This window comes from Zootoca vivipara, chromosome 2 (assembly GCF_963506605.1).
Source record: "Zootoca vivipara chromosome 2, rZooViv1.1, whole genome shotgun sequence".
Taxonomy (NCBI): Eukaryota; Metazoa; Chordata; class Lepidosauria; order Squamata; family Lacertidae; genus Zootoca; species Zootoca vivipara.
Window position 1 is genome coordinate 112,214,310 of NC_083277.1, and position 15,022 is coordinate 112,229,331.

At 44.3% G+C, this 15,022-nt stretch overlaps 1 protein-coding gene across 3 annotated transcripts in view; it reads left to right on the top strand.

Annotated features, from left to right (window-relative positions):
- SP1 (Sp1 transcription factor) overlaps positions 1–14,683 on the top strand; it is a 30,340-nt gene extending 15,657 nt beyond the window's left edge. For all 3 annotated transcript variants that reach the window (XM_035100617.2, XM_035100635.2, XM_035100626.2), the window contains exons 4-6: positions 3,484–3,652; positions 5,119–5,318; positions 7,224–14,683. In XM_035100617.2, coding sequence (XP_034956508.1) covers positions 3,484–3,652; positions 5,119–5,318; positions 7,224–7,537 — 683 coding nt within the window. In that variant the 3' untranslated portion in view covers positions 7,538–14,683. The remainder of the gene's footprint in view (positions 1–3,483; positions 3,653–5,118; positions 5,319–7,223) is intronic.
- Positions 14,684–15,022: the final 339 nt, after the last annotated feature.

Genomic DNA, 15,022 nt, shown 5'->3' on the forward strand with positions numbered 1-15,022 from the left:
CTAGATGACCCTCAGGGGATCCTTTCCCACTCTACAATTCTATGTTTCCAACACTGCCTTGTGTTCAGTTAATTCCCCCCCCCCAAAAAAAAAGACCCCCAGGCCTTGCTGGGTCAGATCAAAGACCTATTGAGGGCAGCAGCCTTCTCTTTCTGTTGTTCCACAACAAAGGGTTGTCAGAGATAGTCGTTGATAGCTGGCAGTGGAGATGAATGTCCTAACGCCTAGTTCACAATCATATAATGCATGTTTGTGAGGGTGTTCAGTCCTCCACCCCATTTTCAGTGTAGAATAATATACTAGCCTTGGCCTGTGCTGTTTCAAGATTATCAAGATAATTCATGTGAAATACTGCATTTTTCGCTCCATAAGACGCACCCCCCCTCCTAAAAAAGTTTGTGCATCTTATAGAGCGAATGTGTGATCCCTGGAGCCAAATTGCGCAGGGGCCAAAGGCAGAGCTAACAAGAGGGGAAGAGAGTGTTGAAAGGACCCGCTCAGGGAGATAGGGAAGCTAGCTCCCTTCCCAGCCCACCCAGGCCCCTTGCCCAGGCCTCAATTGTTGTCTGCAGAGAGAGGCTCCTTGTTCCCCAGGGACATGTGACTGGCTGATTAGATTATCTGTCTGGAAACTGTAGAAATGGGTCCCTTTCCTTTCCTAGAGAAGCTGCAGAACTGTGAGTTGAACCCCACAAAAACAGGGTTTTTCCCTTTGCAAGGTAAACTCAACAATTTTGAGCTGATCCTCAAAAATGGAGCTTTCCCCCTTTGCAAAAAAAGATGCACAACTGTGAGCTGACCCCCCCCCCCCCCGCCAATGGGGCTTTTCCCATATGCAAAAAAAAGCTGCACAACTTTGAGCTGATCCTCAAAAAACCCGGAGCTTTCCCCCTTTGCAAAAGAAGCTTCCTCAAATATTTAATTTTGGGGAGGGGGGCAAAGGCACACAGGCCTCTAGGAGTTGGCTGCTATGCCTAGGACAATTCAAGAAAGCAAAATATTTTTTTCTCGTTTCCCTACTCTAAAAACTAGGTGCGTTCTATGTTCAGGTGTGTCCTATGGAGCGAAAAATACTGTACTTTGAAAACTTCAAAGCACTATATAAAATGCTGAGTGTCTAATCTGGGACCAGAGTGTGCATGCATTTTACTAGATAGCCCCTATGGCATAGTACCCCCCCCCCAGCATTACCTGAGAATCACACCCACCTTAGAAAATGCTGCATTTTTGTCCCATACTCCGAGTACTGCGATGGCATATGCATTGCAGGTTGATTGACAGCAGTGGCTTTAAGGAGCAATTGTGTATCTTCTTTTAAATGGAAGCCGTGTTGCAGAGCTAACTGTGCAATTTGTATTGCAGACTCCTAACGGCTTTATGTATGCCTTGGTCCGATGGAAATGAGTGTGCTGGACCATACTACTGGCATATGCTAATTGCCTCTGAAAACAGATTGCTCAGCCTGCTGCGTTTTGCATCTGTTACGATTTGCGTGATATTCTCCCCCCCCCCTCACTCCCCCCAATGCGTGAAAATAATCAAGCAGCGAAGCTTGTAGGAAAATAAACTATTTGGGAAGTGTAGCGGGGAGTTATGGAAGAAGCAATTAGATGACAGCATAAGAATGGCCCAATAAAAGGGAAACTAAAATTGATAGGCTTGAAAGTGTCCCACTCATTCAGGGTTCCCCTCCCTTTACAAAATGTTTTATATCCTTGCCTGCATTTGAAAACTCATCAGTGTTGTGCTATAATTCCTATGGTTTTTGTAATTGGATATTGGCTTTTGAGAGAGAGGAAGAGAGAATATGGTGCATGGGCTGTTAACAGATGATTTTTCAACTTTATGTATGCTTTCTGTGATCATAGTAATTAGCCAGCTCCCAGGGAAAAAAACCCTGATATCTTCCTTAGGAGAAGCACTACTTAAACTATTCTCTCTCCCAGCCTGCTGTATTTATTGCCTTTTCTCTCTCTATTATTGGGATGGTTCGCATCTGTTTTGCAGATTAGCTCCCCGGGTGCTACTACAATCATTTCCCGTTAAACGGATACTTTAAAAAATCTTTCTGTTAAGCCCAGCACTTTGTAAGTTCCCAAACAAAGAAACTTGAACAAAGCTATAATGTGTAATACATAAGGTAGAAACTTTACACTTCAAAAGAATCTAGGCCCCAGTGCAACCTACTGAAGTGGTGGGGATTTAGTAGCTTCAGATATTTTTCATAGACAACAGTACTGAGTAAGTACTGCTTTGTCCTCCAGGGTGGCTACAAGGAGTTAGGAAGTGTTCAATTCGTTTTGGATCAGCAGCGGTTTGTATCTTCTGAACCCAACAAACTGTGGTTAATCTCAGCCGTGGTTTAAATGAAGGTAGCTAGCTTTCAACAAACCATAGTTAAGATGAACCACAGTTTCGGGTTTAATGATGAACTGCAGTTAGTCAAAACAGAGAAGCACTATGCACACAGCAGGACTTTGCCTTCCTCCTTGCACATGCCCTCAGAATCTGCTCTGGAGGGACCTCCAAGCCCCTATAGCAGTTTTTGAGAGTGCATAAGGGGCTGCAGGGGAGAGGAGGGGAAAGCACCACTGTGCAACCAAAATTCTGCTAGCGGAACAGCAGTGTGGATACGACCCATAAAGTTTCCACATCGCTGCCTTGCAGCTATGCCAGACTAGGAGGGATGAGCACGTGACCCTGAGGCTCACATGGATGCATTCCCATAGAGCAGGGGTTGATAACCTGTGGCCCTCCATATGCCATTGGACTGCAGCTCTCATCAAATCCAGTCAGCATAATCAGTGGTCATGGATGATGGGAGTTGTGGTCCAACAACATATGGAGAGCCACAGTGAAGCCACCCTGGTTTATGGGAATAAGCCTGTTTATCATGACATTTTAATTCAGCCTGTATGTAGAAATTCTTGGGTACCCAGTATCACATGGGCAGAGCAGAAGAGATGAGAGCATATTTTAGTCTGCTTGACCTGCGTTAAAATTTCTGGGTGCAAGTTTCCAAATGATAAAATAATTCTTGGTCTGAATATACAGGAAACCAAATCATTGAGGCTTTAGATCCAGGGTGTTTTCTCCAACTGTGATCATGCTGGTATAGCTGCCATCCTAAGATGAAGCTGAGTCTGGACAAAGGGCAGCTTTCCATGTTACCAGGATAGTGAAGTGTACGCTCTCTTCTGGGCTAGGGCAACATGCGGATGGGAATTTTTTTTGAAGTTGGAGATGTAGGAGATGCAGGAACTGTTCCTCATCGGAAAATGTGGAAGCTCTCCATTTGCTCACTACTCCAAAGAGTAATTTTCTCATTTCCTTTGGGGCGGGATGGCGAGAGAAACTACCCAGACAGCTAAACTGAAAAGCCAAATGTGCTGTCGGTTTTAACCTGATTGTCCTTTTTCTGTAGGTTGTGTGTACCATTGCCATTTTGATAGTGAAATACAAAGCAAAATTGTTTTCCCGCAGGTGATCATAACGCCCACCTCAGCCTTCATGGCACCGGTGGCGATGGGCTGGCTGATGATGGGGCAACCGTTGAAGAAGGAGAGGCCAGCCCCGACGCTCAGCCACAGCAAGGTCGAAGAATGCGCAGAGAAGCTTGCACTTGCCCCTACTGCAAAGACAACGAAGGAAGGTAAGGTGGTGCAGGCATAGCATGTGTCATTCATGTGTTGTACGCTGTGGTGCAAGTGAGAGATGGAGTTGGTTTGGAGTTCTTTGGTTACCTTTTGCACCCAGGACTTTCATAGCAGCAAGTAAACATCCTCAAAGAATACTGGGAATTGTTTTGAGGAGGTGGAGAAATATCTGCAGGAGGGAAACCAGCCCTGCTTGTTCCCTCCCAAAATTACAGTTCCTGGGTTCCATGTGGGTGGGGTGGGAGAGAATGATTTATTCCACCAGTTTATTTTCTGTGATGAGAGTCTTAGCCACATTCACCCTGCTGCAAGATTTCAGTGCTTTGAGCTGTCTGGGTGGGATGTCGGTGGTTTCAGGTGAAGTTGTGCATCTTGTAGCTCCATGTAGACCAGAGTTTTTGCCAGGGTTACGTGATGGGGAGCTACAATCAGGCTTATGTTGCCTTTGCTTCATATTGCAATACTAACCAAATAAATCTCCTGGTGCTCATGGGAAATGAGGTGTTCATTTTCTGGGTGCTAGGAACCAAAGGTGAGCCTTCCAACAGTACCCGTGGATTCTTTCCTCTGCCTCTTATCCAGCATAATTCCTCCATTACCACCTGCATTTATTTTGCTCTCCCATTTCTTTCCTACATTTCCTAGCCCAATTATGGATCTGGGCTTAAAATAAATAAATCACATTTCCAAAGCCAAATAATGTAGCACCTGCTACAGAAACTCAACTTCCTTGTAGTAGAAATTAAACATAAACTGCCTGTATTCAGGACATGAAACTTGCACAAGCAATTAGTGCAAAGTAAAGGTAGGGGTGGGAATGAGGTGATTTATGGCCATTCTTTAAAATATTGGCCATAGATGAGCAGAGAGCACCTGCTTAGATATGTTTGTTCAGCATTTTGCCTTTCAGCCCACTAGAGGCCTCTCAAGGTGGCTTGCAATTGAAATAACCATCACTTAAACCAGCAAAGAAAAATTTAAAGCACACATATTTGAGATAGGGAATTGTCTCCTTGTAGTTACAGGAGCTATTGACTCTCTTCCTGATCTCTTAGAACAGGCTGGTCTATAAATCTGCTCAAGAGAATTGAAAAATAACTGCTAATGTGAGAATCTGAATGTGAGGCTGATAGTAAGTGGTATTGTGGGTCTTATTATTTGTGTAGCTGTAGAGCCTCTAATTTTAAAGAGGGGTCCCTGTTATGTTATTTTATTGGTTTAAAGTGGGCTAGAAATACACAAAACACACACACACATACACATTTTAGAGACATGCAGGCTGTAACATGATGCTGGTCTCAAGCTAAATGCTGAGAATTCGGAATGGGTTCAGAAGAAATAAAGAGACTGAGAAAGCACATTAATATAACTGGGATTTATTCACTTAAAAATAAGTCAAGTGAAAATACACCGAGTATTTCCAAAAATATTAAAAGGATTCTTTGTATGGAACTATTTTTAGGGGCACTGGGGATCCAGGGAAAAAGAAGCAGCATATCTGCCACATCCCAGGCTGTGGGAAAGTGTATGGGAAGACATCTCATCTGCGTGCCCACCTTCGGTGGCATACTGGAGAGCGGCCGTTTGTGTGTTCCTGGATGTTTTGTGGCAAGCGCTTCACACGCAGTGATGAACTGCAGCGACACAAGCGGACACATACAGGTAAGTGCAAGGATCTGGTGTGGTTTGAACAAGCAGCACCATCAGCTCAGGGCAAAGGAAGAATTGGAACAAGTGTTGTAGGAATGTTGGAACCCTTCGTGAATGCAGGGCTGATCTCATCCAGCGGAACCCCAGAATTCCCTAGTGATGTGTTTCTTATAAACTCCGGACTCCAGCTGCTGCCGAGTCCTTGCTAAAGGGCAGATAGTCATTCTCTCTGCTGTGGATTGAAGACCCTTCTTCAGGCTGTGAATGAATGAATGAATGAATTTATTTATTTATTATTTCGGTCACAGACCAGTTCCAGCTCACATACAAAATCAGGGAAGTCATGAAACACAATAGGGATACATTTAAATTTGCTGTTTGATATAACAGGGACAGTACAGATATAGCAGCAATTAAAACATATAAATTAGATCAGGCATCCCCAAACTGCGGCCCTCGAGATGTTTTGGCCTGCAACTCCCATGATCCCTAGCTAACAGGACCAGTGGTCAGGGAAGATGGGAATTGTAGTCCAAAACATCTGGAGGGCCAAAGTTTGGGGATGTCTGGATTAGATCTTACTCAGTAAAATATAACCTGAAGTCTTCAGGCTTTGTTCTCACAAACACAGGAACAGTATCCAGGAAATGTGTCCTGCCAGCACAAGGATTACTGTGGCAGATTTGGGGGATCCCCTAGAACAGATTTGGGGGAAGTTCTGTTGCACAAGCAGAAATCATTGTGCTGACAGAACACATTTGTTGGATATTGCCCAGGTTTAAGAAATGGGGAGATGTTCTTTTTATAGCATCTGTACCCTTGCTCGCTCCGCATTTCAGCTGTGTCCCAATTAGAGCAGAAATATAACACATTAAGAACTACAGCTAGTGGAGTAACTGTATGCCAGAACATTGCATACACACATTCGTTTAGAAGCTTCTTTTTCAGATGCTGCTTTGCATATCGTTTGTAAAAACACAGTTGCCTTCAAAAATTTAAAGCTAAAATAAACACTACTAAAAACGTGTTTCCTATAATGGCAGATGAAAGTTACTATAAATCAGCAAATAAACTTGAGCAATAATGGAAACGTAATTAGAAGTACTTATGAAAAAAAGATTATGAGAGCCAGTGTGGTGGTGTGGTTAAGAGTGGTACCGCTCCACCACATGCAGCTGCTGGGTGACCTTGGACTAGTCACACTTCTTTGAAGTCTCTCAGCCCCACTCACCTCACAGAGTGTTTGTTGTGGGGGAGGAAGGGAAAGGAGAAGGTTAGCCGCTTTGAGACTCCTTTGGGTAGTGATAAAGCGGGATATCAAATCCAAACTCCTCCTCCTCTTCTTCTTTTAAAAAAACACACCTAGCAGCAGGCATATGCAGATGGCATAAGGCAGATATCACCGAGAAAGACTGTTAGAATGGATGCTGTTTCAGAGAAGGCCATGCCTTGTGTGCTAGCTCATCTCACTTTGCACATGGGTGTTCCCCAAAGTGAAGCCCTCTCTGCACATCTTAAGGAAGTTTGCTGGGAGAAGGCTTCTCTTGAGATAACGCTGGGTCTTACTTATTTAGGGTTATAAAAGTAATAACCAGCACTTTGACTTGGACACAGAAGGAAATGGGCAACCATTTCATCTGCTAAAATAGGTGCTGTGTGCTGTCAACACACAAGCACTTGCATTCCACACTAGTTGAAGCTTTAGAGCCATCTTCAAAGGCCACTTTGTGAGTCTCTTACAGTAATCCAGACGAGGACACGAGCATGGATGGTGGTAGGGGCCAGATTCCAGCTGGTTTGGAGTACCACTTGCTCGGTTTCTATAAGCAAGTGCTTGCTGGTGGAAGGGCTTCGATATCTAGCCTTTTGAGTGTGGAGGGGGGTCTACGCAGTCTCATCCTCATTTCCTTTCTGCAGGAGAGAAGAAGTTTGCCTGTCCAGAGTGCCCCAAGCGCTTCATGAGGAGCGACCACCTCTCCAAGCACATCAAGACCCACCAAAACAAGAAGGGGCCCAACAACGTGGCCATGGACGTCTCTGCCGTCTCCATGGACACTGGTGCTTCAGCAGAGGGCACTAGTGGTGCAACACCCTCAACCTTAATTGCGACCAACATGGTGGCCATGGAGGCAATCTGCTCCGAAAGCATTGCACGCCTTGCTGGCAGCGGTATCAACGTCATGCAAGTGGCAGATCTCCAGTCAATCAACATCAGTGGCAATGGATTTTGAGGCACCGCGAACTGCGTGGTGGAGGTGTTGTGCAAATGTGGGATACTCAAGGTAGCAATGGGTCCAAGGGATGATATCTTTCATTACACAAAAGGTGAAAGATTAGGGGCTCAGCTGCACCACCCAGCCTCCAAGCCCCATTGTGGTCTCCCAGGAATACTGCTTGCAAAATAAGGCCTGCTTGCTGTCCAGGTCAACCCTCAGATGCCTGATGTGATTACCTGGAGAAATGATGGAGATGGCCCTGAGCTGTTTGACTCGTTTTGTTTCTCTCTCCCCCCCCCCTACCCCATAAAAGTCCACCCCCCTTGTTAGGTACCCCAGATGCCATCATGCCTTGGTTCTAAATGTATATGATCATTGAAATACTTTTTAGCAGAAAAAAATCTATATTATTATTATTATTATTGTAATTATATAAAGCTATAAAATATGTTCATTTTGATGAGAGGTTAAAATTGCTGTGACCAAAGTCTTTGGTCGTTGTTCAGATGCCTTAACTTGGAACTCCTTGAGCTGTTAGGTGGTGCTCAAGCCTCTGTTCAGATGCTATATTGCATTTTACATTGTAAGTATAAAAACATAAATTTAGCTTTTTGTATGCTTGGCTTTTAGGTTTGTCTTTCTTCTCTCCAACCCCCATTTAAAAAAACCAATTTGGGTACTTTTGTTTGTTTGTTTGTTTGTTTAACTTTATTTCCTCTGGGTTTTTTTGTTTGGTTTTAATTCTTATTTTTCTCCTTTTGGAGAGAGGTGCATCTGTGCACATCAGCTGTCCCCCCCGCCCCCCCTCCGCCAAGTGGTAGGGTCCATGACCCGAAACATGTTCTATTCTGATTTTGTTGCGGGAGTTAAGCAATTAAGATGTATCCTGCTGCTGCAGTCACTTCTAGGCCTGTACATTTGGCACAAACCCTATTCACTTTCTGATCTGAATCAGTCAAAATCTCATGTGAAAAAACCTGCAATGGAACTGAGGCCCAAGTAAGCTGGTACGCACGTAGATGATGTGCCAAGCATGTTACATTTATGGTGGTGTGTGTTTTGAAAGGGTGAGGTCTTTATTCATCCAAGGAAGCATGTACTGTGGGACAAGATAGATCTAGAGCTTTGTATCCCGTTGCGTTTTTGTCTGTTTGGTAAGGGAATACTATACCCAAATAGGAAAGGAAGATGGGTATCTTGGATTTGTGTTTATTTTTTTAAACCTCAAGCTAATGCATTGCACTTCTCCAGTTCTATTTAAACTGCCTTCGGTAGCATTCAGTTAAGCTGCAGGGCCAATCGCCTAACTCTTGGCTTTTGCTGCCCTTCCCTCAAGAGTGAATCGTCACTTGTCCTGTGCATGCACCCAAGATTTGCATTTGCTTTTCAGTGCTCCAGCCATAGTGCTCCCTTGTAATAGTGTGCATTCCCATGTGGGTGCAGTATCAATAGGAAATGCAGCAGGTGGACTGGGTGTTGTTGGCTATCAACAAGCTGCAGAAGATGTGTAAGGGCCAAAATAAATGAAGAAGGAAGAGGGTGGCTTGGGGAGCTGCCTCTTGAGGAGCAACGGGGCCTTTTGATCTTCTGTACTTAGCAGTATTTGAACATTTCCCCAGATGCCTGGGCTTCAGTGTGAACCAGCCTGACATTCTATGCAGTACCACAGTTGGCCATACTCTGCCAGTGCCTTACCCTTTCTTTTTCTTTTTCCTCTTCATCTTACCCAGCTGTTAATTAAGTCATGTCTTCCCCCCCTGGGCTATTGAAGGAAACTGCTTTCGCTTCAAGTAGTGAAGGGAAAATAGCAAATGCTGAATTTCAGGAAGGTGACAGCTTTTGCGGGCATCCTGTCTCTTTAACATCCTTCAGCAGGAGAATAATGCTTACTGCAGTGCCTAGGCCATCCTTCTTTGCCTTAGAAGTGCTCACAGGGGTCCGTGACTTGGTAGCCAGCCATTATGTTTGGCTGCCACTGCAATGGCCCCAAGTCCTGCCTAAACTCTGCTTTTCAAGAGCAGCAGCCAGGTCACATCTTTTCTACATGCTTTTCCACTCACCGGCACCCCCAGCTGCCTTCCTTTCTCTGCCTTGTTCTACCTCTGTCTTCCAGCTTTGTTTCACTTTGTCACCTCCCCCTGCACACCAGTAGCACCAGGAAATACAAACTATGCTCTAAATTACCAGCCAGTGTCTCTTCTGTCCCTAATCCAGCCATCAGATCTTGATGCAGTGTTTTAGCAAGACTGGAATAGAGCTGTGTTTCTGTTGGGCAGAGGTGGAGGAAATGACTCTGCTATCTCACTTCCTCAGGGGTTTGCCAGAATCAAGCTTGTGGTTGCTACAGCTGACCGGGTGGCTGTGTCTGCAAGGCCCCTAGTGCATGGAGTCATGCTTTCATGGTCTTCTGCCATTTCAGAACATAAGGACATCTCCTGCATGGCCTGCAGTATTTGTTGAGCTGAAGGAGAATGGAAACCTGTCTTTAGATCAAAGGTATAAGACAGGAAACTGTCCATATTAGGAAAAAAAGGAACTGGTCTGAGATTATGTTGTGAATTCTGCAGCACGGATGAATTATCCAGTTTTTTAGCCCTATGAGCTTGCTCTTCAGTTTAGCTTTCTTTTCATTGAGACAGAAGTATTAAGGACTTCCCCCTCTTGCTAATGGTTCTGTGAAGCTTGGTGCCCACCCCCTTTTATCAGTTCACTCTTAGTTCAGTCACTATATCTTGTCATGCGGATATTGGGTTGCAAAGAGCAGGGCTGTAACATAGGAAACAGTTCGTGCCAAAATTTTGTGTGCGCGTTTTGAGCATTATTAAAACGGAACTTCCTGTGCCAGCATAGAAAGTGAGGCATTGGCCTGCTTCTTCCTTGGCTTCTTCCTCCACACCAGTGAAAAACTTTTGATTAGATTTTCACTTCGATGTGTATCCTCAGAGATGCACATCGAAATAAATTGATGAGCCTCTGTTAGAAACATCCTTCTGTCAGTTTTATAAGATTCAGAATTGCACTTGTAAAACTTGCACCCCAGTGTGAACGCAAGTATGATTATCACTTTGTTACATGCTATGCATTCACTCACTTGTAGAAAGACCAGTGAAATTGTAAGGAGTAAATGTTATGGCTTAAAAGGGTTTTATTTCAGCATGGGTGAATGAAAGCTGTCTCTTGAAAACGTTCTAGTATCTCTGCTGGATTTGATCTGGCAAACAGATTGATCTTGCTGCAAGATCAGCTTATATGGCACCTTTTCCAAACTAGTGTTGCTTCAAAAGCAAGAGGTTTTTCTGTGCCAAAAGGACTTTGGGGGTACATTCAGGTCAGAGATAGATTGTCCCAAGGAAGTAAGGATTTTAAAAGTATGAGTGGCTGTTTATTCTGAGCAAGTCTGCTTTTACAGTGATGGATCAGTTCCATGAAAGTCAGGTTAACCATGTTGTTACTGAAATGACTGAACATAGGCTTTGGGAAGGTGGAGGCAGGGTACGTCCTAGGTAAGTAAAATACCACATGATAAGCAATAATACAGAAGCCTCTGGTCCTTAATTTTAGTTTTTCTCTGGGTCTGCCATTTTAGTCCCAGTGCTTCAAATTTATATTGACAGAGATGGCAATGATCTCTTTTTAATACGTTGTACATTGAATGCTTCACCTTTTGCCAGAGAGCCATGTTGTGTCTTCTAGAATGCCCAGAAGGTGTTTATTTCCAATCAGTTGTCATTTTCAAGCTGCTTTTCTTTAAGGAATTAATGGAACTTCAGACTTTCACTGTTGAGAAAACAGTGAGCATTGCTGTGGTCTGTCCCAGTCATCCTTGTGGACTGCAGACATCACTATAGGTCTGCTGCCTTATCAATCTGCACAAAAGTATTTGCCTGTTCATCTACTTGTACAGATTTTCTGCAGCTAAGGAAACTTGCTTTCTTTTAAAATCCATAGGACATTTTCTTCTTTATTCTGAGTGTGGTTTGTTCGATCCCAGGCTCAGTGTGGCATAGGAAAAGAATCCATTGGTAGCCAATAGCTAGAATTTTGTCATGTTTTCAGTTATATCAGGAGTGTTGTGTAGCAAATTGCCCATCCCAAAGGATATATTGGTCTTACTTGCTGAATCTTTGCAGTGTTTTTTTTTCTTTTTAAAGAGCAATATTGTCCAGCTTATTACTACCACAGGGTCACAAAGCAGATGCCAAGTGTTTTCAGCCCGTGACAGAAGTATAGGAAAATATGAAACTTGAACACTAAGGGTTCTTGTGTTCAATACTAGTCCTGCTCAAAGTACACTCATTTAAATGCATGGACCTAAGTTAGTCATGTTTATGAATTTCAGTGGCTCTACTCTGAGTATCATTGGCATTGGCTATAACCCTAAGGAAGGGAAGTAGCTCTTGCTATAAATCCCTCTACTTTATTTCTTTCCACTTTTGGTGGGGGCAGGGGAGGTTATATATTTTTATCTCAAGAGTGAAAGTTCGTGTATTTTTTTTAAAAAAAACACAACAACAATCTTAACGATCTTTAGAAACTAGATGCATTGGAAGGGTCATGTTTTGGAAATAGCGGAAATTCTAGTCCCTTGGTAGAATGCAGTATTAATTTTCTCCCAAAGTTTTGCAAACGGTGCCTTAACTTGAGATGCCCCAGGGGCAGCAGCTGTTGCACCTGCTTGCAGAACGCCATTGGTTCTCTCTGTGCATCTGTTTGCAAGAACTGAAGTGTCCAAAACAAGCTGAGGTGTTCTAGGCATCTTCCAAAGTGGCTTTATCTGCGGCAGTATTCCAAATATTTAGCAGAGCCTCCGCGGTTGCTCTCTTACTAGACTTATGTTGCTTTCCTCAAGTAATACCCTTCATCCACCCACCCACCCATCCATCCCCATTCCCTAGAAAACTCCCTCCACTCAGGCAGTACCCCACCTACCTGACCTCCCAATATAGCAAGTTATCTGAAATGTGCTATCGAGCCCCATCTTTAAGCAAAGCAGCAGCAGCAGCAAAAGTTTTACTGTAAGGAAAAAGACATATTATGAGTGCCTTTTGTGGGGAGTTCTAAAATGACGCTTGCTTTAAAAAAGTTTTTAGTTTTCTCATGGAAGTGGCCGTTGAGACAGCCTGGTAAAGGACAGAGTGGCACTATTTTAGTAGCATCGTGCCAGTGGTGCCCAGGGGACATGGACTTCCACCTGTGTCTTCCACATCTCTCCTGCTTCTCCTGTTGCCGAGCTGGAGTTGGTGTTACTTACCTAGCGTCTACTCCAGGGGTCGGCCACCTAAGGCCCATGGGCCACAAGTGGCCCATGAGGGTCGTTTAACCGGCCCATGGACCCCCGCTGCCCGCTTGGTTGGCTCCCGTGTGCCGCGCTAAACCGGCACGGAGCAGAGCGGGGACCGCCTTCCGCGATGCTGGCCGGCTTACCATTAGCTGCAGGAATCTCCCGCAGCTAATGGGAAGCTGCGCACGCCTCCTCCATGCCGGAAATAGCATTTGCGTGTGTGCGCACTCCAGCCCACCACAGCGTCTGCAGGACCGTGAACTGGCCCAAGCCACAAAACCTTTGCCGACCCCTGGTCTACTCCCTGTCCCCCACTGTTTCTGGACGTCTTCATTCCTAGCCATCCCTGCTCACACTGCCTGCTTCTGTGGCACAACAGAGTGGGGTGGGGAGAGACCGGAAGCATCTTAAACTTTCTGTGGGGTTTCAAAAAGGGTTTCGTCCGCACCAGTGTTCTTCAACCTTGGGATCCCCAGTACGATATTGGACTGTAACTCCCCACCGCCCCTAGCCAAGCGTAGCCGAACGCTCAGGGATGGTGGAAGTTGCAATCTCCACATCATCTAGGGACCTGAAGGCTGAAGATCGCTTCATGGCTAGTGCAGGATTATGACCTATGCCAGAATGGCACCGTGACTCTTGCCTGTCTGTGCTGGTCACTGCTTGAGCCCAAACACACACTGCCTGATGGAATACTTGAGATAGAAGCATCCCTTGCTGTACGTACACTGAAAACAAAAGACTCGAAACAAGTCACAAGTGGTTGTTGTTTTTTTCTCTTTCTGGGCTACCTCTTCAGGCTGCTGATGGAGTTTGGTGTGTGTGTGTGTGTGTGTTGAAAAATTGCCTTATTGATTGCTCCCCCAATTGAGGGCAGAGGAAGATCCATGTCTTTAGGAAATTAGCATGTCCAGGAGGGGAATCCACACCTGACATGCCGGGGTTTGGGGATATTTGTGGCTTTTTGTTTGTTACTTTAAATAAATTTTAAGTTCGGGTGGCTTTATTCGTGGAGAATCATTCAGAGATGCAAATGCAAAGTGGATCTAGGAAAAGCTTTACTATTTGATTCCTTTGATTTGTGTAAAGTGGCCCTAAATCCAAAACGTGCAAAGTGAAAGGGGGGGGTGACTGTATATTATTATTTTATATTTTCTTAAAATAACTTACAATGTTCTTTCTGGAATCAGACGTGCCTTTTCCTTTATATACAAGGGTTCTATATAGCCAAGCCAGTGCCATCAGCCTTCAGTGGCTCTTCTGTCAGCATTCTGTGCCTTCGAACAGCTTTGTCTAGCTTTAATCTTATCACAGTCCAATCTAAATGGGCAGCGGGAGTTCAGCAGTTAACCTATTCCCCCACCCACCCTGGTCCAAAGGTGAAAGGATGAGAGCGCTGACTTTTTGCATGCTCTGCAATGGAAAGGGGCGGCTGTAGAGGGGAATAAGAGTTTCTGCCCAGTTGCCATTCCCAGGTTCCGCTAATGTTTCATAAACGTTTGTCATTATGTTCAGTGGCTTGTAATCCTCTTCCGCAGTAACCTGGCTGCCTCTTGTCGCCTCTCCCAGGAAGGGGGAAGGTGGGTAGCGATCTAAGTCTTCTTTGGTGCTTAACAGCACAGTTCTGCAGACACTTAAGCCAACCTGTAACACTGGCAATAAAATAATTCTTGTCTAGCTGTGTAAAAGACTGTTTGTTTTATCTTATAATAATGTATGTGCTTCTTTTTTTAAAAAAAAAATCCAATTCCCGATGTAATGATGTCTGAAACACTTTTTAAAAGTGCTATTTTTGTACAAAGATTAAAGTAGTTTGGCTCCTTTGTATACTGATTACAATTTTTTTTTAAATGAAAGGAATAAAACAAGTATTTACAGAGTTTGTTTTTAATCTGCCTAGCCACACGAGCAGTATATATTGCACACACAACATAAATATGTGTCTTCCTTTAATATTTTATGGTATGCATGCTTAGCCCCCAAACTTTCCGCCTTGAATAACTGGTTTCTAACCTTTTTCTCAGACTTCTTTAGCCCTGTTTTTTCCAGTCCTCACATGTTAGGCCAAGATTCATGTTGGCAGCAGGAGACTCTTATCCTTTTAGCTCCATCCTTGCCCTTCGATGTTCCTCCTGCAAGACCCATGTAGTGTTAAAAGGACTAGTGAAAATCATGGGAGAGAGTGGGCGGATTGTGACCTTCTCGCAAAACAAAGTTGA